The sequence below is a fragment of the Saccopteryx leptura genome, chromosome 3, assembly GCF_036850995.1.
Source record: "Saccopteryx leptura isolate mSacLep1 chromosome 3, mSacLep1_pri_phased_curated, whole genome shotgun sequence".
In the NCBI taxonomy this organism is placed as follows: Eukaryota; Metazoa; Chordata; class Mammalia; order Chiroptera; family Emballonuridae; genus Saccopteryx; species Saccopteryx leptura.
The window spans coordinates 363378326-363404156 of NC_089505.1; the positions used below are offsets into that span (position 1 = coordinate 363378326).

The following is a 25831-nucleotide window of genomic DNA, read 5'->3' on the forward strand; positions in this document are numbered from 1 at the left end:
GCGTGCGGCAGACCTGGGTTCGATTCCCGGCCAGGGCACATAGGAGAAGCGCACATTTGCTTCTCCACCCCCCCCTCCTTCCTCTGTCTCTCTCTTCCCCTCCCGCAGCCAAGGCTCCATTGGAGCAAAGATGGCCCGTGCACTGGGGATGGCTCCATGGCCTCTGCCCCAGACGCTAGAGTGGGTCTGGTAGCGACAGAGTGACGCCCCGGAGGGGCAGAGCATCGCCCCCTGGTGGGCAGAGAGTCGCCCCTGGTGGGCGTGCCGGGTGGATCCCGGTTGGGCGCATGCGGGAGTCTGACTGTCTCTCCCTGTTTCCAGCTTCAGAAAAATACAAAAAAAAAAAAAAAAGGAACACAAGGCCTTGGTGTACCCAAAGTTAGGACAATGGAGAAAGGGACAGCCTGAGAAGCCCAGCTTAGGGCAACTGAGGACTCATCTCTCATTAGGAGAAAAAATTAAAGAGGGAGAAGAGGAGAAATGGGGGTGGGGAGGCAGAAGAGCAGAGACAGGAGAGAGGAGACTGCATTTCACCACCAGGCTTCCTGCTGTGATGGTGCTGCCACCTTCTGGCATAAACTGGAAATTCAGGAGAAAATATTGCCTATCATTTCCAATCAATAGATGATCCTATATACATATCAATAGAGTTCATATATGTGCATATTTATATCATGGATTCCTCACATCTACTAAACTAGAATTAAATAGATCCACTTTTCAAGCTCCTACCTTTTAAAACATACCACGGAGGGCCTGGACAATGAGAGAAACTGCTTCAGCGTTCTCCCTACGTCCATGCGTGCCTCCGCCCATCCTCCCCCCACCCAGCAGCCAGTCTCCTGCCCTTTATGACAACATGGAAAAACTTTGAAGGCCTTCAGGCAAGTCAAGTAAGTCAAACAGACAAACAGAAAGTCTGTATATCACTTATATAAGAATTATTTAAAACGCCACAGACTTATAAAGATACAGAGAACAGCTTGGAGGTGTTAACAAAAGACAGGACCAGGACTGACTCCGACCTCACAGGACAAACTCCCAGTCCTGCCCACCAGGGGGCACTGAGGCCTCAGCCAGATGCTGCAGAATGCAGAGGGCCCCATACAGGGCGCACAGGGGCTCCTTGGCTTCCGGCTCCCAGGCTGACGTGGGGCTGTTCAGCTCCATCTTCAGGCCACACTCGGCCAGCAGGCCATAGGTTATGGACAAACTCTCCCCCTGGAGCGGGGCCAGGAGCTCGGGGTTGAGGGTGAAGGGGACGCTCCCAGAGCATAGGAAGTTGGGCTCCAGGAAGCTCCGCACCTTGAAGAAACAGTGTCACATGTGACAGGTCAGTCTCTGAGGTCAGGAAGAGAGAACCTTCGGTCCAAAGAGCCAGGGGTCATGCAGGGACACTACAGGGACAGGAGCTTTGGAGTCACGTCCTGGTCCTGCCTTGGGATCAGTGTGACAGGAACACGTTACTGGAAACCCTTGATCATGGGTCCCTCAGCCACTAGATAGTGACACGACCATTTACCTTTGTTTGAAATTGTATACATGTACTCTCATGTATACACATATGTCTATACGTACACGTGTACTTAGATATTCATACCTGGAGAGCGAGTACATGTAATTTGCACATCGTAACCATGTGAGTAGAACAGGGCTACAACTCATATTCCATGAGTCCCCAAACCTGTATTCTCACACAGCTATTTTAGGCCTGAACGTAGGATCGTCTGCAGGGGTCACCATGAAAACTCAGACCTTCTCAAGGTAGACGCATGCGCACTGGCTGGCTCTAGAGGGAGACACAGCCCCGATATCCCTGGGGGCCACAGGGGTCTCGGCTCCGACCCAGCAGACACCCCAGTCCTCCCGCTTCTCTCAGAATCACTCTTCCCTCTGGTTCCCTCCCCTCTTCCCGGGACGCTGCCCTGGGGAATCTCACCAGGTCCCGCTGCTGGGAGAGGATCTCCTTCTCCATGGAATAGGCCAGCAGATCATGTTGGATGTCACTCAGCACTGGGGACAGGGGGACATTTGGGAAAAAGACTCAGATACCCTCTCCCTACATGAACTGAGAGACCCTTAAGAGGCAAACTCCAAGGCACAGGAATACAACGCGCGAGACTTAAGTTCCAGTTCCTGCCCTGGAAATCCTCCTGCTCCTGGGATGGTGCCCAGGACACCACAGAGCACGGGCAGAGGGTGGGTCCTGAGCCGCAGCCTGGGTGCATCACCCCAGTGGTATGCTGGGGGGAGTGGGGACAGTCTCCTCAGGTCTTAGGTCTGGGTCACATGGCAAGTTAGTCCCCTGAGCCTTCCTGACCTGGGACAGGAGTGTGCTGTGAGGGTGAAAGGTCACAACGTTTGAAGGGTTTACGTAAGGTGGCATCTAATGCCGCCCTTTCTGGGGCTCTGGAGGACGAAGCATATGACTCCCCCATTCTTCCTCCAGATCATACTCACCCATTATGGCTTCAAGCAGGTAAAGGATGAGGTCCTCGGAATAAATATAATGACATTTTGAGTCATTTTGCAGTTCATTTAGGATGGTGCCACCAGGGCCACTCAAATCACCCAAGGAGTCCTCTTCAAGCTAAGGGACATGGGTGTTATTAATAATGATAATAATAACATCTTGTAATTCTGTGTCTTTAAGTCATTAACAAAGGAGTGGGGGGTCTATGGCTCTCTGCACAGGGGATACAGAACACCCTCAGTCTGTAGGGCCCACTCTCCGCCTTGGTCATAGGACATAGGGACATAGTCCCTGATCTCAGACATCTGTCACCCCCTTAAGGTGACTCCACCTTCTCTTCTCCATACATCCTGGCAGCCAGATCTCCACAACACCCCCCATTTACAACTTTGATCAGCCTCAGGTGGCAGTGGGTCCCCTCACCATGTTCATAAGGTCCTGAAGAGCCTCCCGGTCCCCAAGCATGGCCCGGATATTGGAGAACACAGTGTCCCGAGTGTTCTTTGAGAGCTGTGCCTCTCTTATTCTCCTTAAAACCTCCTCTTGTAGGTCCTTGAACTCTGCCCTCGAGCAGATAGTAGAGAAAACTTTGGATTAGAACATTTCTTTCCCAAAAAGAGCAAAATACCTGTTCTCTTTAAGCCGCTGACCAAAGCATCTCTGCGGAAGGCACATTGCAGCTCTGGGGTGGAGCTGTCGTGATTGGCTGGAGACACGGAACATCTCAGCTGGGGGGGGGGGGTGCAGGAGGAGAGAGGGGGCTCTGGGAAGGGCTCACGGGAAGAGGGAGAAACCGAGCAGGTGCTCATTTCTGGGACACGTCTGAGACACTACGGACTCTATGGGACGGCAGAGGTGAGAATGCTGGGGAGTGCAGCATGGACTAGAACATGAGAGTATGAAAACAGTTATATAAATTTAAGAATATAAAAAACTTGATAGGACATGCAATGGTGCCTATATCTTCAGGGTCTATTAAGAAGTAACTAAAACATTGGATGTTGAGAGCTCTCTCGTTCTGCTAGGACACTGGAGGTGGCCTCAAGGTGATCTTTTGACAGTCTGAAGTCACTAGAAGGGGAGCCCAGTTGGACAGGCCTTTCAGCTTGGTCACTATCCTAACCCCAGTTCTCAGAATAAGGTCTGATGCCCAATGAGTCCTCAATAAAGATTTTTTCTAAGACCCTAAAAATGAATGAATGAATGAATGAATGAAACATGGGACTGAGCAAAGTGTAACAGCGGAAGGAAAGCTCAGTGTTCTGAGAAGCTTGGAAACCTCCCATCTGGGTTCTGAGCTTTGCTGTTTGCCCACGCCCTCCCCCCCCAACCCCCCAGCAGCCCAGGGTCCCTCTCAGGAAACACTCACCTTTTGGAGCACAAAAGACTTCCTCTGTTCCCTCTGGAAAGAGAAAGGCAAGCTGGCATCTCCCTCCGTCAGCCCCACATTTCCCTTACTGACCTTTCCGAGTGTTCGCCCTCCTCGGCCTCCTCCCTCCTGCTTAACCTCTTCTGCTCCGTCTGGTCCCTCCCTCCGCCTTCCTGACCCTTCCTGACCTTCCCGTCCCTCAGGAGCTGTGGCCAGGACCCGGGGCTGGTGGGAAAGGCAGGGGCACTCTGCCCTGCTCCCCAGATAAGTACAGTTAGGAGGCCCCAATCCCAGCAAACACAGGTCTTGGTGGGTGGACAGTCCTTTGTGGCCGAGGAGAGAAATGAAATTCCCCACCCAGAGGGAGTCTGTAAGGATCCGTTTCTCTACGTTCTGCTCCTACACTCCAACCTCCACGTCTCCATCCATCACCGCCCTTTGCCCACGGGGCCGGAGCTCAGGGGCTCAAGTGAGGATGGCAAAGGCAATCAGGGGTTCAGTGTGCATAATGGGACCATGTGGGGATTACATCCCACTTTCCTGACCTGAAATGTCCTCTGTCGTACACACGAGTCCAAGATCTAGTATCTCTGCAAAGAGAAACAGAAAAGATTCTTCAAACGGTTCATTCTGCCGACCCCCAACACACACACACACACACACACACACACACACACACACACACACACTCCTACCCCAGGACTCAGAGAGACTGTGGCTTTCCCTGTGCCCAGGACCCCTGTCTGGTCACAGCAGGGGAGAGGAGGACAGGCTGGAGGAGCCCAGCTGGGGAAGGTTTACCTGGGCTGAGACCCCAGCACCGTGATCATGGGTGTGCGAGGGGGTCAGGGGATCACGGGCGTGAGGTCTAAGCAGAGACCCTGCACAGCTCACCTCTGGGAAAGGTTTTCCTCCCATCATCCTTTGCGAAGTGAAGAATTCCTGGGTTGGAAAATGCCAGGTCAGCAGAAACCACTATCCCTGCAGGTCCCACCTACAGCATTTAGACTTTCTACCTCAGGCCAGGTGTGGCAGCTTCTCTCCAGGTGTGCTGGGGACCCCTTGAATTAGAATTAAATGGGATGTTTGTGGAACCCAGAACCCCTGACCTCGCTCCATGACTTCTGAATCGGGCTCCTGAATAGGAAGCTAGAACCTGCATTTTCAATGAGCCCCTGGGGTGACGGTGATGCTCTCTAATCCCTCACTGCAGAGCTGCCCTCACCAGGGAAGGACATGGGTCCTTCCTGCTGCCCTTTGTCTCACCTGCTGGAGGCCCCGCCCTCCCGTGTCTGCTCCCAGTCCTGCCCTCTCCCTGGGCGATCTCACATTTCACGTAGAGAAAGTTCAGGGTTCTGAAACTTGGCTAATATCAGATCTAGTGTGTGACGGGACAGGAGCCATGAAGGAAGGAGACAGAGTGGAAGCAGCCCCATAGAAGGAGACCCATCCATCACGGTGCTGCAGTGTCCAGGGAGAGGAGCTCCAAGGAGGGCGTGGTCAGGTGTGCTTGATGATGACCACGTGGAGGAAATTCCCTGGAGGACGGACTGCAGTGGGTCAGGTGTGGATGCTACGAGGAAGTGAGCAGGGTGTAGAAGATTCTCTGTGGAAGTGGGCTGTCAGGGGACAGACTGTGGGAAGAGGACACTTGGGTGAGGGGTGATGAGATGGCAGAGACCTGACACTGTGGTCAGGTCATGGGAAGGACCCAGGACAGGGTGAAGGTGGATGTGGCTCAGCCACTTTGCCTGACAACCGTTTACTGCACTGGACCCCTCTTTGTAAGGTTCCTTCCAGTCCCCCTTAGGTCTGAATTATGGAAACAGACCAGCCCACGCGCCCCCTAGTGGTCAGAGCATGACTTGTAGGCACTGCTGAATGGTCTAATACCATTTTGTTATCACCTGTCAACATGTATAAAACATACTTGAAGATTGAGTTGAGCCACCTGATTGGAGAGTTCAGCCACATTCTATCTACTGTCACTGGCAGAAAGTCATTGACAAAAAGACCCTCCATGGACCAGATGTTGCATTGAGGATTCTCTAGAGAGGATGTTAGTGTGTGTGTGTGTGTGTGTGTGTGTGTGTGTGTGTGTGTGTGTCTCAACAGTTCTGCGGGGGGACCCTGAGCTGGTTGTGTTCGCAGCACCCACTCTTCAGCTGGTGTGAAGTTGCTATTTGATGCTACTGTTTCCCCCTTGTGGAGTTATACCCCAAAAGTGTGTGTGTGTTTGGGGAACTGTGCATTTTGAGGCTAATGAAATAGGGAAATGGACATACAGTTCTGTTGTACGTGGTTAGAGCATCCATGGTTCTGTTCATGGTTCTGCTGATATTTCATGGGCTTTACCATGGGATTATGGGTAATCAGGGAGGGCTCTCTGGCTGTCCCAGGTGAGCTGCTGACAGTGGTGGCACCTTAAATAGACATGACTGGGACCTTAAATAGACATGGCTGGGACCTTAAATAGACATGGCTGGGATTATGATCACACTTTCCCCAGTGCTGTGGACACCCCTGCGTTAGGCACCCCTTTTCTCCCACTCCATGCAGGACACCATCTCTTTACCCTCCCCAGGACAACATTTCAGTGGGATCCTCCTTGGAGGTGGCAGTGGTGGTGGGGTGTGTGTGCCCTGGACAGCTGAGAAATGCTGCTTCTCTCTCTGAGCAGGTGGAGAAGCCAGGTTGCCCGATCATGGTCCTTCCTTTCTCCTTTCCCCCTCAGGGGAAGCAGACCCGGCCCCCACCTGCCTGCTCCAGGCTCTACTTACTCCAGCCTTTCCCCTTGAACATCAGCCGCTTCCTCTTGTAGGCCACCACCGAGCCTTGTGGCACCGTCAGCTTCTTCTCTCTCACTTGGCAACCACTGCCCTGTCCTTCACCCTGGGGACAGAAACCAGGTAACACCGTCATACATGCATGTGGTTTCAGAAATTAAACACACCAGGAAAGTCATGAGAAAAGGAGTCAGCAGCCCCTTCCCTCACCCCCCCGGGTCCTGATTTCTTATTCTTGTGCTTTTCCCTTGTTTCATCCAGTATTTACCTTCATGTTCCTCAATTTCATGTTGATATTGCAATCATTTGATTTTAGTAGACTCAAGTATATCTATATCCATTTTCCTTTTTGATGATGTGGGTTCCATTTTTCTACACATTATAAGAGCAGAGGCAATAGATAAAAGGGAAATGCCCCACTCCAGCCTGTTCTACCCTCATGCAGGACCAGGGACATATCCAGCCCTTGTTCCTCTCACCGTCCTGTCCCCTATCCAAGGTGGGAGAGATACTGAGAGGCTCTGATGAGTTCACAGCCCAGAGGCACTGGCTCACAGTAATAAATAAATAAATAAATAAATAAATAAATAAATCTACTTCCACAACAACAATAAAAACTGGGACCCATTCAACAGACTACAGAATACTTCTCTCCTCATGCATTGTACCACCCAGTCACCGAAGGCTGCTTAACCAGAGTTCCTTTTATCACGTATATTGTGTTCAGTTTTCAACAAAAGACATCACAAGGCATATTCAAAAACCACAAACAACTGTTTGAAGAGACAGAGCCAGCTGAGAATCAGACTCACATGGAACATAGTGAAAGGCAGAAACCGCAGGACGAACCAAAAACACGAGGCTGGTGTGTTCCAAAGGGAATGTTTATTTTAAAAGCACCTGGATGGGAGCATGGAAGCGGCAGAGGCCAGCAAATAGGTGTCAGCCCCGAGCTGCCAGAGTGAGCATTAGATATAGGGATTGTAAGCATTTGCCTGCATGGGGTCCTTGTACCTGGGTAAGCTTAGGTTAGCATATTGAGGTTTGTGGCCTTGGTCACTAACATAACGAGGAGCAGGAGGAGGGGAATTCTGCTGTAGAAACATACGTTCTTTGATGTAGAACAGCTTTGGTGTCCTTGGTAAATTCTGAATACAACCAAGAGGTCAGGAACCTCCTAGGAACAGCTGGGACCTGAGTCTGTGACTTGGCTTTTACAAACAACTGTTCTGATTTAAACACCCCTAATGGTCAGATTCCTCCCCAATGCAAGCTTTCCCAGGCATTTTTGTGAAGGTAAACTTTTTGTTATATTTCAAAGTGAAGGCCAGGAAGCCATTAAGTGAGAGAATAGCAGGCAAATTAACTACAATCTTACAGTAGAGGATGGAGATGTTCTGGTTTGAGCCTGGGGAAGAAGTTGGGTGAGGGGAATTGAGTTTTACAGGGGTAGTTTAACCCTAACACGGAGATGTTGGAATTATTAGACAGAAAATTTTAAACCACTGTGATTAGTGCACTATGACAGCTAATGGAAAACATTTATAAAAATGCAAGAACAGATCAGAAATGTAAGCAAAAATATGGAAATTCTATGGAAAAAGTAAAAAAAAATGCTAGACAGATTAAAAGTACTTCAGCAGAAATAAAGAATGCCTTTGATTGGCTCATTAGCAAACTGGACACAAGTGTAATAAACACCACTGCACTTGAAGATATCTCATTAGAAATCTCTAAACTGAAAAGTAAACAGAAAAAATTTCTTTAAAAATGAAACATAATATCCAAGAACTTTGAGACATCTAAGGCAGTAGTAATATACATGTAATGAGAATAAAAGGAAAAGAGAGAAAGAGTAGAGATAAATATTTCAAGCAATAATAACTGAGGATTTTCCCCATTTTAATGTCAGACATCAGACCATAGATCCAAGAAGGTCAAAGAACTACAAGCAATAAGAATAAAAATAAAGGCTCTGGCCGATTGGCTCAGTGGTAGAGCGTCGACCTGGCGTGCAGAAGTCCCGGGTTCGATTCCCGGCCAGGGCACACAGGAGAAGCGCCCATCTGCTTCTCCACCCCTCCCCCTCTCCTTCCTCTCTGTCTCTCTCTTCCCCTCCCGCAGCCGAGGCTACATTGGAGCAAAGATGGCCTGGGCACTGGGGATGGCTCCTTGGCCTCTGCCCCAGACGCTAGAGTCGCTCTGGTCACGACAGAGTGACGCCCCGGAGGGGCAGAGCATCGCCCCCTGGTGGGCAGAGCGTTGCCCCTGGTGGGCGTGCCGGGTGGATCCCGGTGGGGCGCATGCAGGAGTCTGTCTGTCTCTCCCCGTTTCCACCTTCAGAAAAATACAAAAAAAAATAAAAATAAAAATAAAAATAAATTAAAGGCCCTGGCCGGTTGGTTCAGTGGTAGAGCGTCTGCCTGGCGTGCAGGAGTCCCGGGTTCGATTCTCGGCCAGGGAACACAGGAGAAGCAACCATCTGCTTCATCTGCTTCTCCACCCCTCCCCCTCTCCTTCCTCTCTGTCTCTCTCTTTCCCTCCCGCAGCCAAGGCTCCATTGGAGCAAGGTTGGCCAGAGCGCTGAGGATGGCTCTATGCCCTCTGCCTCAAGTGCTAGAATGGCTCTGGTTGCAGCAGAGTAACACCCCAGATGGGCGGAGCATCGCCCCCTGGTGGGCATGCCGGGTGGATCCCAGCCGGGCACATGCGGGAGTCTGTCTGACTGCCTCCCCATTTCCAACTTCAGAAAAATACCCCCAAAAATTAATTAATTAATTAATTAATTAATTAAAAAGTCTTAGACTTATTCATTCAAACTGCAGATAAAGAAAACATTTAAGGACCCTGTCTAGTTGGCCCAGTGATAGAGCATCAGCAAAGCATGTGGATGTCTCGAGTTTGATTCCGAGTAAGGGCATACAGGAGACATGCCCATCAGCTTCTCCACCCTTGTCCCTCTCACTGTTTTCTCTCCCTCTCTCCCTCTCTCTCTATCCCCCACCTGCAGCCATAGCTCGATTTGAGCGAGTTGACCCTGGGCACTGAGGATGGATCCATGGCCTCTACCTCAGGTGCTAAAAAGAGTTCGTGTGCTGAGCAATGGAACAACAACCCAGATGAGCAGAGTATCACCCCTAGTGGGCTTGCTGGGTGAATCCCGGTCACATGCAGTAGTCTGTCTCTGCCTCCTCTTCCCTTCCCTCCCCTCACCGAAGTTAAAAAAAGAAGGAGAAAAGAAAACATATTTGAAATGGGAATGGAAAGAGACTCAGCATGGGACACAGGGGCCACAATGTGGGGAGTTGTGAGTGTTATATTGAGTGGGACACTTGAAACCATGTCAACACAATAAGTAAAAAGTAAAAGTTACAAAAATAAAAATGTAAAGCAATAAAAAAACAACAGTTATATCTGGGTTTTATTTAACTATTTTATTGATTGATTTAGAGAAGAGAGAGAGAAAGAGAAACATCAGTTTGTTGTGCCACATATTTATACATTCACTGGTTGATTCCTGTACATGTCCTGACCAGGAATTGAACCCACAACCTTGGCTTATCCTGACAATGCTCTAACCCAGTGAGCAACCCTGCCAGGGCAATATATCTCTGTTTTAATTGAATTTCACTGCTTCATTATTAGTAAAATCATCATTTGATGTGTTTATAGAGCATTGATATTTCCTTTGTAAATATCTTCCTACTTTCTGACTATGTTTCGTTTGGTAGTTTTCTGACCTCTTTTTGCTATTGTTTTGTGAGAGTTCTCTGCACAATTTAAAAAAATACATGCTTGTCCCCATATGTGTCAGAAATAATCATACCAGTGTGTCATTTGTTTTTCAACTTTTTTGATATATTTTTAATAAAATGACTTTAAGTTTTTATGTAGTCCAAAAGAAAAAAGAAAAAAGAAAATGTGTTACAAGTCTGAGGATATTGAAAGAAGTCAGGTATTTCTTGTCTGCTGTTGTTTCTGCTACTTTTTTTCCTTTTTTTGCTTTAGGAATTTGTACTTATCTTTCTATAAAACAAGATGGATTTAAGTTTTACAATAAACAAGTATAAGCTTATTTGAATTTTATAAACTTCATGGTCCTAGCTGGATAGCTTAATTGGCTAAAGTGTCATCCTGATGCACAAAAGTTGGCAGTTTGATCCCCAGTCAAGGCACGCACAGAAACAGATCTATGTTTCTGTCTTTCCATCTGTCTGTCTGTCTGCTTCTCTCTTCCCTGTCCTCTCTCTCAAAAATCAATAAATATTTAAAGTTAAAACATCTTTATTATTATGTAGCTCTTATTTTTAATTTCTATTGTGGTAATAAAATGTGCTATCTTATCCATTTTTAAGTGTACACTACAAGACATTATTGTGTTTTCACTTTTGTTTATATTGAGAGATTTTCTGACCTCCTTTGTGCTATCCTTTTGATCCACTGGAGGGTCAACAGTGTATATTTTAATGTTCATGTATTTGTGAATTTGATAGTTTTCCCCCTGTTCTTGATCTCTAGTTTCATTCCCCTGTGGCCAGAAAATACACCTGGTGGATCTTCAGTCAGTAAATTTAGAAAGACTGACTAGGGGGTCTCAGGTGAGCTGTCCTGGAGAATGTGCTGTGTGTGGGGTAGAAGGTGTATGATCTCTGCAGCATGTTCTGTGATGTCTGTTATGAACCAGAGTTCCAGAGTCTTTATGGTGCTGTCGTCCTCCGATTCCTTACGGACCTTTTGTCTGATGTACCAAAACAAAACTCTGCACCATGAAGAAGTGGGAACATATCAACTCTAATGGCCTCACAGCCCACAGCCACCATTTAGCACCATGCTGGCTGTGAACACTGTGACAGAGGACCTGGACACAGCTGAGCAGAAGCCCTGGGTAAGAGGACACGGACTCTCAGACACCCAGGTCACCAAGACGAGCAGATGGGAACCCAACGCTGAGAGTCGAATGTCCTCTAAACAGGACAGTGTTTTACTAGGTTCAAACTTTCATCCTCTAAAATGAAATCAATAAACTTGGGGAAATGAGTTCACAATTTAGATATTTTCCTTGAGCTTCTAAATCATCCAACTGAGCATAAACTACAAATAAAGTATATAATGTATAAAAGCTTATACACATTATAACACAAACTAATAGATAAATTAATCTGCTTATGTAAAAAGTATATTAGCAGGTTATTGTGATTGAGTGAGTTATATAAATCCATGAGCATGATGGTATTTCTATCTCACCCCTTCTATCACTCTGCCCAGGATGTCAAGGCATTCAGGGTCTGTCACCGCTGAGGATGCTGTGAGGGGTCCCTCATCTCCTCCCGCGTAAACTGAGCATGGACACCATGTGGCAGCCACCCCTTCAGATTTGCCAGAGTGCATCACACACCCAAAGCAGATGTCATACCACATAATTCAATCTAGGTGTATCAATACATGTCCCCTTCTCATACCTTGCCAAAAATCTTCAGAGCAATGCAGAATTTCCCTAAGATACTCTGACTACTGAGATCATGCAGCTCAGGACTGTTGAGCAGTTCCACGGTCTCAGTCACCACATACAGTTTCATGAGTGCATTTCGGATCTCCACCAGAAATGATGGCTCTGGGTCCCTCAGTTTCCTAGAAAGAGAGGAGGGTCAGAGTGGGAAGAGGAATCCTCTCAGGTCACCCTGGGGTACCCTCCTCCTCAGGACCAGGAAGGATGCAGAGACTTTGGACTTTGACAGGAGTACCCTCCGTGGTTATGACAGTATTGGCATGTAGTTAAGTAACAAGGAAAGCAAACCTCTTTGCTATGTGGGATGGGGGGACCCATTTCCGATTGGGGTGTGGGATGGAAACAGTGTGTGCCATTGATGAACGGTATCTGCATTTTCCAAAATTATACTGGTCCTGTTGGGATGGGGTAGTCAGATGTCCGTGCGAGGGCCTCTCATGTGAAGAGGCTGGAAGGAGACAGGTTCTCAATGACCAGAGTCCTCAGGAAGCCCTGCTGTCAAAGCTGGGAAATCCCACATCCACATTGTCCAGGGGCACAGTCAGGGTGGGGTGGGGAGTATACGGATAAATACAATGGGCAGGGAAGATTCTGAATGGTTTTTCATGACATGCACATAGGGATGTTTATAGATGAGCTGTTGCTAGTTGGCTGCAGAACTGACTGAAGATTCAGGTCTGGAAGGGGCTGGGAGAGGTTTGAAGTACTTAGGACAGATTTTATCCCCATTTCTTTATATTTTATTCCTTTTTATTTTTATTTTCTTAAGTGACAGGAGGGTGGATATTGAGATAGACTCCCTAGCATGCGCCCCAACCAGGATCCACCCAGAAATCGTATCTGAGACCTATACTCCAGTAACGAGATATTTTTAGCATTGAGGTTGATGTGCTGGGACCAACCAAGCTATCATTAGTGCCCAGGGCCACACTTGAACCAATGGAGCCACTGGCTGCAGGAGAGGAACAGGTTAAGAAGGGGGAGAGGGGAGAGGACAAGATGGCGATGGAGTAGGAGGACTTACCAACTTCTACCTCCCAGAACCAAAGTGGATTACAACTTAATTTTAAGAACCATCATCTGGAAAAACCAACTTTGGACTAAACTAAGAGGACTCTTCAACCAAGAAACATGGAAAAAGCCACACTGGTAGGAAAAGTGGAAACGTGGAGAGGGCTGCCCAGCTCCCTGAAAGGGCAGCCCGGAGAGACTCGCGTGGTGGGAAGTGAGTTTAGCAGAGAGGGAAGGATCGTGAGCCCCAGGAACAAAGCCCCAGCCTGCAGTCCCAGAGCCTAGAAGAGGCATATGAACAGTATTTAGCTGGAAACAAGTCAGGATACTGTTTGTGAGAAAGAGACTGATTTCTCAGACCCAGGATTCTTCTTAAAGGGACCGTACAGAAAACTTCTCTCAAAGCCACTCACCCAGGTTTCTGGGGGACAGGGAGAGAGGAGAGGATCGAAGCAGCAGAAAGAGAGTGTAATCTAGGAGTCACAGAGAGAAACACTTTGAGAGACAGCCACCCTAACCCCTGGGACGAGTCACTCCCCAAATCTGAAGTGAATGTTTCCCCTGGAAAGAGCAATACCAGTAAAGGGAAGCAAGACACCAGCCAAACAAGCTCTCCTGAGGTACTTAGAGCAGAGTTGCTTAGAAGGAGGGAGCTTTCGGGACTACAGTTGTGAGTCTTAGAGTCTGAGCTGCATGCAGCACCCTCAACCACACAGCTGAGGGCTTGCCAGAGGGCAGGTGGCAGCGGGGCATGGAAGCACAGTTTTGTCAGCAAGGGCGGAAGCCAGCTGGCCACCACTCAGGCACAGGTGTGAGCTCAGCCTTGCCCAGCTGGGGATTAGAGGACACGCAAAAGTGGTCAAACCCAGCTGTGGGCGCCTGCAATCCAGCCTGTAGGGAGAAAGAGTGGACGCCCCTGAAGGGGTGGAGACCTGCCATTGAGCAAGGGCATGCAGCCTCCCCCGGCCAGCGGGAACCGAGGCTTGCAGCCTGACACATGAGCTGGCTCCTCTCGCGGGGGTGGAGTGAAAGCCCAGAACAGGATGTGTCACGTGACTGAGCAAGGGCACGCAGCCCTGCCCAGCCCATGGAGCCAAGGCTTGCAGCCCTCCTGTGAGCGGGCTCCTCACACAGAGGTGGGGAGATAGCCCAGAATCAGGCAGAGAACAGCAGCTGAGCAAAGGTGCTCACCCCTGCCCTCAGGGCTGAGCATAATGCCACCCGAGGGGGTGGGGCAAAAGCCAAGGCCACTGAGGCTTGTACACCTGAGCACATGATCACAGCCCCTCCCATGAACCAGAGGCAGAAAGCACAGCAACAGACCCAGTGCACTGGCATTGGCAAGCCCCATACCTGAACGCTCTAAGCAGCAGCAGCAGAGGGGGTGATGGGTCTGCAGACAGACCACACCTAGGGAACACAGAGGCCACACCCGGTGGACTCCAGTGGCCAAAACCTTCTTTTACAGAGACAAAATAGAAAGGTAGAGAAATGCAACACAAATGAATAAAGAGAAATCCCCAGAAAAGGCCCTGAAGGAGTCAAATAAACCAAATTACCGGATGCAGAGTTTAAAATAACGATTGTTAGAATGCAAAAGCCCTTAGAACAACAATAGATGGTCCTTATGAACACCTAAATAGATAGCAAATATAAAAAAGCACATTGAAATAATAAAAAAGAATGTCAAAATGACAAATACAATATCAGAAATAAAGAACACAATGGAAGGAATTAAAAGCAGGATGGATGAATCTGAGAATTGAATCAGCGAGGTAGAGGACAAGATAAATGAAGGCATGGAAGCAGAGCAGAAAAAAGAAAAGAGACTGAAAAAGTCTGAGGAAACTCTAAGAGAACTCTATGACAACATGAAGAGAAATAACATCCACATCATAGGGGTTCCTGAAGAAGAAGAGAAGGAACAATGGATAGAGACTTTGTTCAAACATATCATTGCTGAAAACTTCCCAATATTAAGGCAGGAAAATGTCTCACAAGTTCAAGAACCACAGAGAACTCCACTAAAGAGAAACCCAAGGAAATCTACACCAAGACACATCATAATTAAAACACCAAAGCTAAGGGATAAAGAGAAAATATTAAAAGCTGCTAGAGATTAAAAGGCAATCACCTACAAAAAAAACCCCATAAGGATGACTTTTGACTTCTCAACAGAAACACTTAAGGCCAGAAGGGAATGGCAAGAAATATTAAAAGTAATGCAGAACAAGAGCCTACAACCAAGATACTTTATCCAGCAAGGCTATCATTTAAAATTGAAGGAGAAATAAAAAGTTTTCCAGATTAAAAAAAAAAACCTCAAGGAATTCACTAAAACCAAACCAATGCTGCAAGAAATGCTAAGGGGCCTGTTGTAAACAGATTAAAGGGGAAAAAGAATACAGCAAAAGAGGAAGAATACAGTTTTAAAGAGTAAAATGGCAATAAAAAACTACATATCAATAATAACCTTAAATGTAAATGGATTAAATGAGCTGATCTAAAGACATAACGTAGCTACGTGGATAATAAAACAGGACCCATACATATGCTGTCTACAAGAGACACACCTTAAAACAAAAGATGCACATAGACTGAAGATAAAAGGATGGAAAAAATATTTCACACAAATGGAAATGAAATAAAAAAGATGGAGTAGCAATACTTATATCAGACAAAATGGACTTTAAAACAAAGGCTATAGTAAGCGATAAAGAAGGTCATTACATAATGATAAAGGGAGCAATCCAACAGGAAGATATAACCGTTATAAATATCTATGCACCTAATATAGCAGCAGCTAAATATATAAAAAAAAAACTTTGATGGATTTAAAGGGCAAGATCAACAGCAATAGTAGGGGATTTAAATACCCCACTAATACACTAGATAGATCCTCAAGAAAAAAAATTAACAAAGAAACAGCAGACTTAAAGGACACACTAGATCAACTCGATTTAATAGATATCTCCAGAACAATTCACCCCAAAGCAGCAAAATATACATTCTTTTCAAGTGCTCATGGTACATTCTCTAGGATAGACCACATGTTAGGGTACAAAAGGGGTCTCAACAAATTTAAGAAGATTGAAATTATATCGAGTACTTTCACTGATCACAATGGCATGAAACTAAAAATCAACCACAACAAAAAAACTGAAAAATACTCAGACACTTGGAAACTAAATAGCATGTTATTAAATAATGAATGCATTAACAATGAGATCAAAAAAGAAATTTAAAAATTCCTAGAAATGAACAATAATGAGCACACATCAACTCAAAATTTATGGGACACAGCAAAAGCAGTCCTGAGAGGGAAGTTCATAGCATTACAAGCATAACTTAAGAAGCTAGAAAAAGTTTAAATAAACAACTTGACCCTGCATCTATAAGAACTAGAAAAAGAACAGCAAGTAAAGCCCAGAGGTAGTACAAGGAAGGAAATAATAAAGATAAGAGCAGAAATAAATAACATAGAGGTTAAAGAAACAATACAGAGGATCAATGAAACCAGAAGCTGGTGCTTTGAAAAAGTAAACAAGATTGATGAACCTTTAACCAGACTCACCAAGAAAAAAAAAAAGAGGACTCAAATAAATAAAACTAGAAATGAGAGTGGAGAAATAACAACTGACACAACAGAAATACAAAATATTGTAAGAAAATACTATGAAGAACTGTATGCCAAAAAACTAGACAATCTAGATGAAATGGACAAATTCCTTGAAACATATAATCTTCCAAAAATTAATCTGGAAGAATCAGAAAACCTAAACTGACTGATTACAACAAATGAGATCAAAACAGTTATCAAAAAACTACCAAAAAAGCAAAGTCCTGGGCCTGATGGCTTCACAAGTGAATTTTAACAAATATTCAAAGAACTAACTCCTCTTTTTCTCAAGCTATTTCAAAAAATTCAAGAGGAAGAAAGATTTCCAAGCTCCTTTTATGAGGCGAGCATAATTATGATTCCAAAACGAGGCAAAAACAACACAAAGAAAAAAAATTATAGGCCAATATCCCTGATGAATTTAGATGCTAAAATCCTCAATAAAATATTAGCAAACCAGATCCAGCAATATATGGAAAAAATCATACACCATAATCAAGTGGGATTTATTCTTGGGAGGCAACGCTGGTACAATATTCAAAAATCAATCAATGTTATTCATCACATAAACAAAAGGAAGGAGAAAAACCACATGATAATTTCAATGATGCAGAAAAAGCATTTGATAAAATCCAGCACGCATTTATGGTCAAAACTCTCAGCAAAGTGGGAATACAGGGAACATACCTCAACATGATAAAGGCCATCTATGAAAAACCCACAGCCAATGTCATATTCAATGGGCAAAAATTAAAAGCAATCCCTTTAAAATCAGGAACAAGGCAGGGGTGCCCCCTTTCACCACTGTTATTCAACATTGTTCTGGAAGTCCTAGTCACAGCAATCAGACAAGAAAAAGAAATAAAAGGCATCTAAATTGGAAAAGAAGAAGTAAAACTCTCATTATTTGCAGACACTATGATATTGTATACAGAAAACCCTAAAGTCTCAGTCAAAAAACTACTGGACCTGATAAATGAATTCAGCAAGGTGGCAGGATATAAAATTAATACTCAGAAATTAGAGGCATTTTTATACACTAACAATGAACTGTCAGAAAGAGAAATTAAGGAAGCAATCCACTTCACTATTGCAACCAAAAAAAATAAAGTACCTAGGAATAAATTTAACAAGAAAGATTAAAGACTTGTACATGGAGGCCCTGGCCGGTTGGCTCAGTGGTAGATCGACGGCCTGGCGTGCAGAAGTCCCGGGTTGGATTCCCGGCCAGGGCACACAGGAGAAGTGCCCATCTGCTTCTCCACCCCTCACCCTCTACTTCCTCTCTGTATCTCTCTTCCCCTCCCGCAGCCGAGGCTCCATTGGAGCAAAAAGATGGCCCGGGCGCAGGGGATGGCTCCTTGGCCTCTGCCCCAGGCATTAGAGTGGCTCTGGTCACGACAGAGCAACGCCCCGAATGCGCAGAGCATCGCCCCCTGGTGGGTGTGCCAGGTGGATCCCGGTCGGGCGCATGCGGGAGTCTGTCTGACTGCCTCCCCGTTTCAGCTTTGGAAAATTACAAAAAAAAAAAAAAGACTTGTACATGAAAAATTATAAAACATTGATAAAAGAAATCAGGGAAGATACAAACAAGTGGAAGCATATACCATGCTCATGGTTAGAAAGAATAAATATCATTAAAATGTCTAGATTACCCAAAGCAATTTATAAATTCAATGCAATGCCAACTAAAATACCAATGACATACTTCAAAGATATAGAACACATATTTCAATAATTTTTATGGAACCAAAAGAGAACATGAATAGCCTCAGCAATCTTGAAAAGGAAGAATAAAGTGGGAGGTATCACACTTTCTGATATCAAGTTACACTACAAGGCCATTGTACTCAAAACAGCCTGGTACTGGCATAAGAACAGGCATATAGATCAATGGAACAGAACAGAGAACCCAGAAATAAACTCACACCTTTATGGACAACTGATATTTGACAAAGGAGGTAAGAGCATACAATAGAGTAAAGACAGCCTTTTCAACAAATGATGTTGGGAAAATTGGACAGCTACCTGCAAAAAAATGAAACTAGACCACTAACTTACACCATTCACAAAAATAAACTCAAAATGGATAAAGACTTAAATGTAAGCCGTAAAACCATAAGCATCTTAGAAGAAAACATAGGCAGTAAGCTCCCTGACATCTCTCACAGCAATATATCATATTTGCCAATTTATCTCCTCGGGCAAGTAAAATAAAAGACAGGATAAACAAATGGGACTATACCAAACTAAAAAGCTTTTGTGCAGTTAAAGACAATAAGAACAAAATAAAAAGACAAACTACACAATGGGAGAACATATTTGACAATACATCTGATAAGGGGTTAATAACCAAAATTTATAAAGAACATGTAAAACTCAACACTAGGAAGACAAACAATCCAATCAAAAAATGGGCGAAAGAAATAAATAGTCACTTCTCCAAAGAGGACATACAGATGGCCAATAGGCATATGAAAAAATGCTCAACATCACTAATCATTAGAGAAATGCAAATTAAAACCACAATGGGATATCACCTCACAACAGTCAGAATGGCGCTCATCAACAAAACAACACAGAATAAGTGCTGACAAGGATGTGGAGAAAAGGGAACCCTCCTGCACTGCTGGTGGGAATGCAGACTGGTGCAGCCACTGTGGAAAACAGTATGGAGATTTCTCAAAAAATTAAAGATTGAACTGCCTTTTGACCCAGCTATCCCACTTTTAGGAATATACCCCAAGAACACCATAGCACAGTTTCAAAAGGAGAAATGCACCCCCATGTTTATAGCAGCATTGTTCACAATAGCGAAGATCTGGAAACAGCCCAAGTGTCCGTCAGTGGACGATTGGATTAAAAAGCTTTGGTACATATATACTATGGAATACAACTCAGCTTTAAGAAATGATGACATTGGATCATTTACAACAACATGGATGGACCTTGATAACATTATACTGAGCGAAATAAGTAAATCAGAAAAAACTAAGAACTATATGATTCCATACATAGGTGGGACATAAAAATGAGACTCAGAGACATGGACAAGAGTGCGGTGGTTACAGGGGGGGGGGGTTGGGAGAGGGGAGGTGCACAAAGAAAACCAGTTAGAAGGTGACAGAAGACAATTGGACTTCGGGGGATGGGAATGCAGCACAATCAAGTGTCAAAACAACCTAGAGATGTTTTCTCTGAACATATGTACCTTGATTTATCAATGTCACCCCATTAAAATTAATAATAATTTAAAATTTTTTTAAAAAGAAGGGGAGAGGGAGGGCGGAGAAACAAATGGTCACTTCTCCTGTGTGCCCTGACCAGGATTGAACCCAAGATGCCCATATACCAGGCCAACACTCTATCCTACAACCCCCGGTCCAGGGTCCACAACTCCATTTCTGTTTTGAGACTCAACTCTGGTTCCACTTAAGGCCCCCCTGGGGTTGGCACCCTGGGTAAGAGCCACGTGCTGAGACCCTGAACAGGTTTTTCAATGGAGGAGGTTACTGAGCCTCCACTGTGGGTTTTCCCCATTACATTTGGGGGGAAGTCAAGCCTCTTTCTGGATCTCTAAGATGTAATGTCATCTGACATTTACCTCCAAACCTCAGCTCTGTCCCCTTCATCCTGGCTAGCTAAGCTCCACCTCCCTGATTCCTGCTGCTCCTGAAAATGCCAAGCTCCACCCCGTCCCAGGGCTTAAAACCTCACCTGGCCACCTTGCTCCTGCTCTTTGAGTCTTTTATTCTTCAGGTCAGAATTCAGTGTTCAGCTCCACAGACACCCAAACAGAGTCCCCTCCATCCAGCCCTCCTTCTCACACCCGTAACCACCCTCAGAGCTTCCTCACGACCTGTAACTACCTTCAGGGGAAATGCATGCCCTGCTCCACATGCATTTGTTAAAATTATCCAATTGAGCCCTGGCCGGTTGGCTCAGCGGTAGAGCGTCGGCCTAGCGTGCGGAGGACCCGGGTTCGATTCCTGGCCAGGGCACACAGGAGAAGCGCCCATTTGCTTCTCCACCCCTCCGCCGCACTTTCCTCTCTGTCTCTCTCTTCCCCTCCTGCAGCCAAGGCTCCATTGGAGCAAAGATGGCCCGGGCGCTGGGGATGGCTCTGTGGCCTCTGCCCCAGGCGCTAGAGTGGCTCTGGTCGCAATATGGCGACGCCCAGGATGGGCAGAGCATCGCCCCCTGGTGGGCAGAGCGTCGCCCCATGGTGGGCGTGCCGGGTGGATCCCGGTTGGGCGCATGCGGGAGTCTGTCTGACTGTCTCTCCCCATTTCCAGCTTCAGAAAAATGAAAAAAAAAAAAAAAAAAAATTATCCAATTGCCTTTCTTTTCACATTTCAATTTTTGACTCAGGCTTATATATTTTTTGGTAGTGCTACCTAATAAAATGTATCCCTAAAAATGTAGTCACTTTAACAACTGAAAGAAATTTCTAGAACAAATATTATTATCTTTACCTGTAACTAAAGAAACCCACATACTCTTTTACACAATAAACAGTCCTTGCAAAAGTTACTTCTATAAGAGTCTTGCAAGAAATCAGAAATACAGAAATTGGGCCTTGCCCCATTAAACTTTTAATCTCTAAATAGCCTGAGATTCTAACTCATTGCTTACCTGCGTGATTCAGCATTGATAGAAACACTCTTGGCCCTGGCCGGTTGGCTCAGCGGTAGAGCATCAGCCTGGCGTGCGGGGGACCCGGGTTCGATTCCCGGCCAGGGCACACAGGAGAAGCGCCCATTTGCTTCTCCACCCCCCCCCTCCTTGCACTCTGTCTCTCTCTTCCCCTCCCGCAGCCAAGGCTCCATTGGAGCAAAGATGGCCCCGGGCGCTGGGGATGGCTCCTTGGCCTCTGCCCCAGGCGCTAGAGTGGCTCTGGTCGCGGCAGAGCAACGCCCTAGAGGGGCAGAGCATCGCCCCCTCGTGGGCAGAGCATCGCCCCTGGTGGGCGTGCCGGATGGATCCCGGTTGGGTGCATGCGGGAGTCTGTCTGACTGTCTCTCCCCGTTTCCAGCTTCAGAAAAAAGAAAAAAAAAATTAAAAAAAAAAAGAAACACTCTTTAAATTGAAACCTCTGTTTCTAAAAGGCATAAAGAAGTAAGTTCTAATCAATCTTCAGAGGCTTATTGAAGGTCTGTCATTTGTCAAAGGCACAGAGATCAATTAAATCCTAAGACACTGGGCAAACTTTATTTAATCAAAGTTTCAGAGCCACTGTCCCCCTTAAACTATTACTTTGTTAACTTCTTCTTTACTGCTTATTTTTGCACTCACTGCATATCCTCTGCCCATCTAAAGGTGTTTAAGGTCAGGGATTTTTATCTGTCTTGTAATTAGTCTGTTCTTACCTCAAAAAAGCAGAGGAATGGACAATTGCAACTTTATTGAAATTTATTACAGCCTGACCACCGGTGGCACAGTAGATAGAGTGTAGTAGATAGAGCGTTGGACTGACCTGCGGAAGACCCAGGTTCAAAACCCCGAGGTCACCAGCTTGAGCGCGGGCTCATCTGGTTTGAGCAAAAGCTCACCAGCTTGGACCCAAAATCACTGGCTTGAGCTAGGGGTTACTCGGTCTGCTGAAGGTCCACAGTCAAGGCACATATGAGAAAGCAGTCAATTAACAACTAAGGTATCACAATGAAAAACTGATGATATGCGTCTCATCTCTTTCCGTTCCTGTCTGTCTGTCCCTGTCTATCCCTGTCTCTGACTCTCTCTGTCTCTGTAAAAAAAAAAAAATTACATAACTAATAATCATAAGTGACTAATTGAATGAATGAATGAATGAATGAATACCCAGAAGAACAATATGATCAAACATGCCATTCTCTTTATTCTGAGCATCAGGACAGTCTATCAGATACCCCCTTGCCCACAACGACAGCACCGCTTGGAGGCTATAGACCAGCTCCTTCCCCTACTGTGTCCTCACCTCTTCTGAAGTTCTGTCCATGTTTCAAATGGGGTAGTAACAATCTGACACTCAAAGGAGGACCCGTGGCACTGAGTAGCCTCCCCCGAGAAGCTCACATCTGCCACAGCATTCACACTGCCACCCGCCTGCTGCTTGTTGACCACAGTGTCACTGAAGAGGACGGGAGCTTTCACAGCAGCATCTGAAAACAGACAAGGTGGGTGAGCATTAGCCCAGAATTCCCTCTGGACCAGCTGGGAGATGGATGGAGACGGAAAGACTGAACCCGCATCGCCCCACCCTCCTACTCAACTGAGTCTCTCAGCCAGAAAGCTAACTCATCAATTCATCCTGTGAGTGTACATTACCACTGAGGACAGTGTTTGTGTCCACCCAGGGGCTGGATGACAGGCATGATGTCCTACACCTGAGAAATGATGGTGTCACTTGCACCTGGATCCAGGAGACCCACAACATCATCTCTCTAGGCACAGTGTCAGCCCCAGCAGGGGGCTCACAATGCAGAACATGTTTGGGACTTGGAGCCACACAGGCTTGGGTTTGATCCAACTCCTCCCAGTTCCCAGGTATCTAAGTGGGAACAAATCAGTGTATAAGCTTTTACTTATTATTATGTAAAATGGGGATCATATTCCTTGCCCAAGAGGCTGCTGTCAGTATTAAATGAACCTGGGGTCATGATTAGTAACTTCTCAGATACTCTTAGTTCCTTGCCCCTTGTCTGTAGGCGAGGAGATTCTGAGGTCCCCCTGTGTGGGGGTCTCAGAATGTCTTGCGTGTTGCACCCTTCTCTCTGACCCTTCTTTGCAGCCCTGGCCTTCCACACCCCTGGCTGACAATACCTGGGACCGGAGAACTTGGTTCGAGGATGTGCAAGAGGGAGACGTCAAGTGGAATGTCAGGTAGTTCCCAAAACAGTGAGAGAGACCTCTTCTTCTGTACTAGAGAATACTGACGTATTTTGGTGGCACTCAGCAAACTTCTGACAGGCTTCAGTTCTTTGTCTCCAATCTCCTTGACCAGACCCCAGGTAGCTCTCTCAAACATAGAGGACATATTGCTAGGAGCAGAGAGAAGAGAAATACAAAGACCAGGGTGGTCCTACAGATGAAATTAAATGAGCATTCATTAGTCATTCAGAAACAACTGACATTGACTCGATATTACATAGGCCTTTGTCCTGTCTCCACAGGGAAGGAGCATGTGTGTGCAAATGGTCCCTACGTCAGCTGGGCTGCCCTAGGTCTTCCTTAGATAACTATCTAGCAGGGTGTCTTCAGTGAGCAGAGATGAGATACCTAGACTGGGAGTCCCTGTCAGGTCAGGGGACCCGTGAGCACTTGCTTAACTGGTTGGAAGTGACAAAGAAGATGTAAATGGCCTTCCAAAAATGAAACATTCAAACCTTCTTATGTCACTTTAGTTAACTTCAAGCTGGCTAAATGGTACGATTATCGATCACCCTCTAAAGCAATGATTTTCAATTGTTGGTCCACAGACTGGTCCTCCAGAAATTGTGTGCCGCTCCACAATAGAATTAACCATCCTGATATTGTATCATTATAGACCCAATGATCTTGTCAAACTCACTAAGGCTCAGGGTGATTTCTGCCCCAGCATTCCCTGCAAGAATTCTTCTATTCTCCCAGTCCCTAAGTGTAAAAAGGTTGTACAAGTGTGTGAATTACCTATGTTCAGTGTTACAAAGCTCGTGTTTCTTTATGATTTTATACAGTATTTTGTGACTAAAACAGAACCAGAGTGTTGCCCTCATAATGATGGGTGCAGATGTTATAAATGCCCCAGAAAACTCAGACCCATGACAGCAATGGAGTAGGCACTCCCTCCTCCCATGACCAACTGGAATTATAACTAAATTTAAGAAGAATCATCTTGAAAAACCACCTCAGGACTAAAAGAAGAGGAATCCATAACCAAGGATCACACATGAAGCCACCTTGAGACTCGTAGGAAAGGCAGGGAAGCGAAAAGGCTGCCCCACTCCCAGGATCAAGAGGCAGCTGACGGTCTACAGGGAAAGGTCAGCCCTGAGATGGGAGGGTCCTAATGCCCTGGCCAGGCGCCCCAGGATAAAGCCCCAGAGCCTGGAAGAGGTGACCACACAGCATGTGGCGGGGAAAAGAGGCAAGGTTTCCATCCTCAAAGAAAGACAGGAGATCTCAGTGGCACAGGCACCCTCTTAAAGGGCCAACGCAGAACATCTTCTTCACAACCATTTGCCCTGGGTTCCGGCACAGGGATTGCTGAGAGCATGAGAGTTACATGGGTCCTCTGAGTCCCAGTCTGATGCTCTATCTGCTGCTCCACCGCCTGGTCAGGCGTCTTTTTTTTTTTTTTCTTTATATTGAGATCTTGGCATTACCCCTCCTATTTGTACAGCCCACCTAAGTCCAGAGAGGTGTTAATTCTCCTGTTCTTCTCAGAATTACTTCAGCTCCTAGGACCTCCAGGAGGAGGCTTTAAGATATTTTAATGACTTTTTTATTTTGCTGAGTTTTAATGTCTTGAAAGGAAAGTAAGATCTCTTTCCTACTTTGAGTTATTAATGTTTTTAGCAGAATCTTCAATAAGAACAACATGAAAGCTGGTGCCTAACATAATAAACAAAATCTAAAGTAAAGACAAAGTTCACACAGAAGGCACTTAGAAACCAAACACTCCAGAAGGAGGGACTGAGACTCTAGTCTTGACACCTGGTGCACATTAACCAGTACTACAAATGGCCTTTATAAGACACAGAAGGGACAGAGCCCTAATGACAGAGACAGAGGACTCCCAGTGCACACAGGATGTAAGAACGTCAGACAGAGAGACAGACAGACAGTCAGACGAGACAGAGGAGAGTTCTCCAACTGATATTGACTCCTCCTGTTTCACAGACCTGAGAGCAATCTTCCATCTAAACAAGACAATCACAGGACAAGGACGTGAGCACGACACATAAATAAACCCCAGTAAAGCTGACACAGGAGAGAACAAACACAGAGCACAGCAACTACCCTGCCGAGAGCTTGCACAGTACAAAACCAAGAGCGAAGTTTAGGATCCAAAATCCATTCTATTTAAGTTTAAAAGAGCACTCCTTAA

The 25831-nt window shown here is 45.9% G+C and overlaps 1 protein-coding gene across 3 annotated transcripts in view; it reads right to left on the reverse strand.

The window, feature by feature from the left end:
• Positions 1-925: 925 nt before the first annotated feature.
• Positions 926-25831, reverse strand: part of LOC136401371 (gasdermin-C-like) — an 87837-nt gene continuing 62931 nt past the window's right edge. The window contains exons 2-12 of one of the 3 annotated variants that reach the window (XM_066379499.1): positions 23566-23783; positions 22721-22904; positions 12088-12256; positions 6623-6734; positions 4737-4784; positions 4388-4432; positions 3843-3875; positions 2897-3033; positions 2461-2590; positions 1940-2013; positions 926-1305 (exon numbers count right to left, since the gene is read on the reverse strand). In XM_066379499.1, coding sequence (XP_066235596.1) covers positions 1027-1305; positions 1940-2013; positions 2461-2590; positions 2897-3033; positions 3843-3875; positions 4388-4432; positions 4737-4784; positions 6623-6734; positions 12088-12256; positions 22721-22904; positions 23566-23779 — 1425 coding nt within the window. In that variant the 5' untranslated portion in view covers positions 23780-23783 and the 3' untranslated portion in view covers positions 926-1026. Of the gene's footprint in view, positions 1306-1939; positions 2014-2460; positions 2591-2896; positions 3034-3842; positions 3876-4387; positions 4433-4736; positions 4785-6622; positions 6735-12087; positions 12257-22720; positions 22905-23565; positions 23825-25831 lie in introns of all 3 variants that reach the window. The other 2 variants (XM_066379501.1, XM_066379500.1) reach the window with 2 other exon arrangements.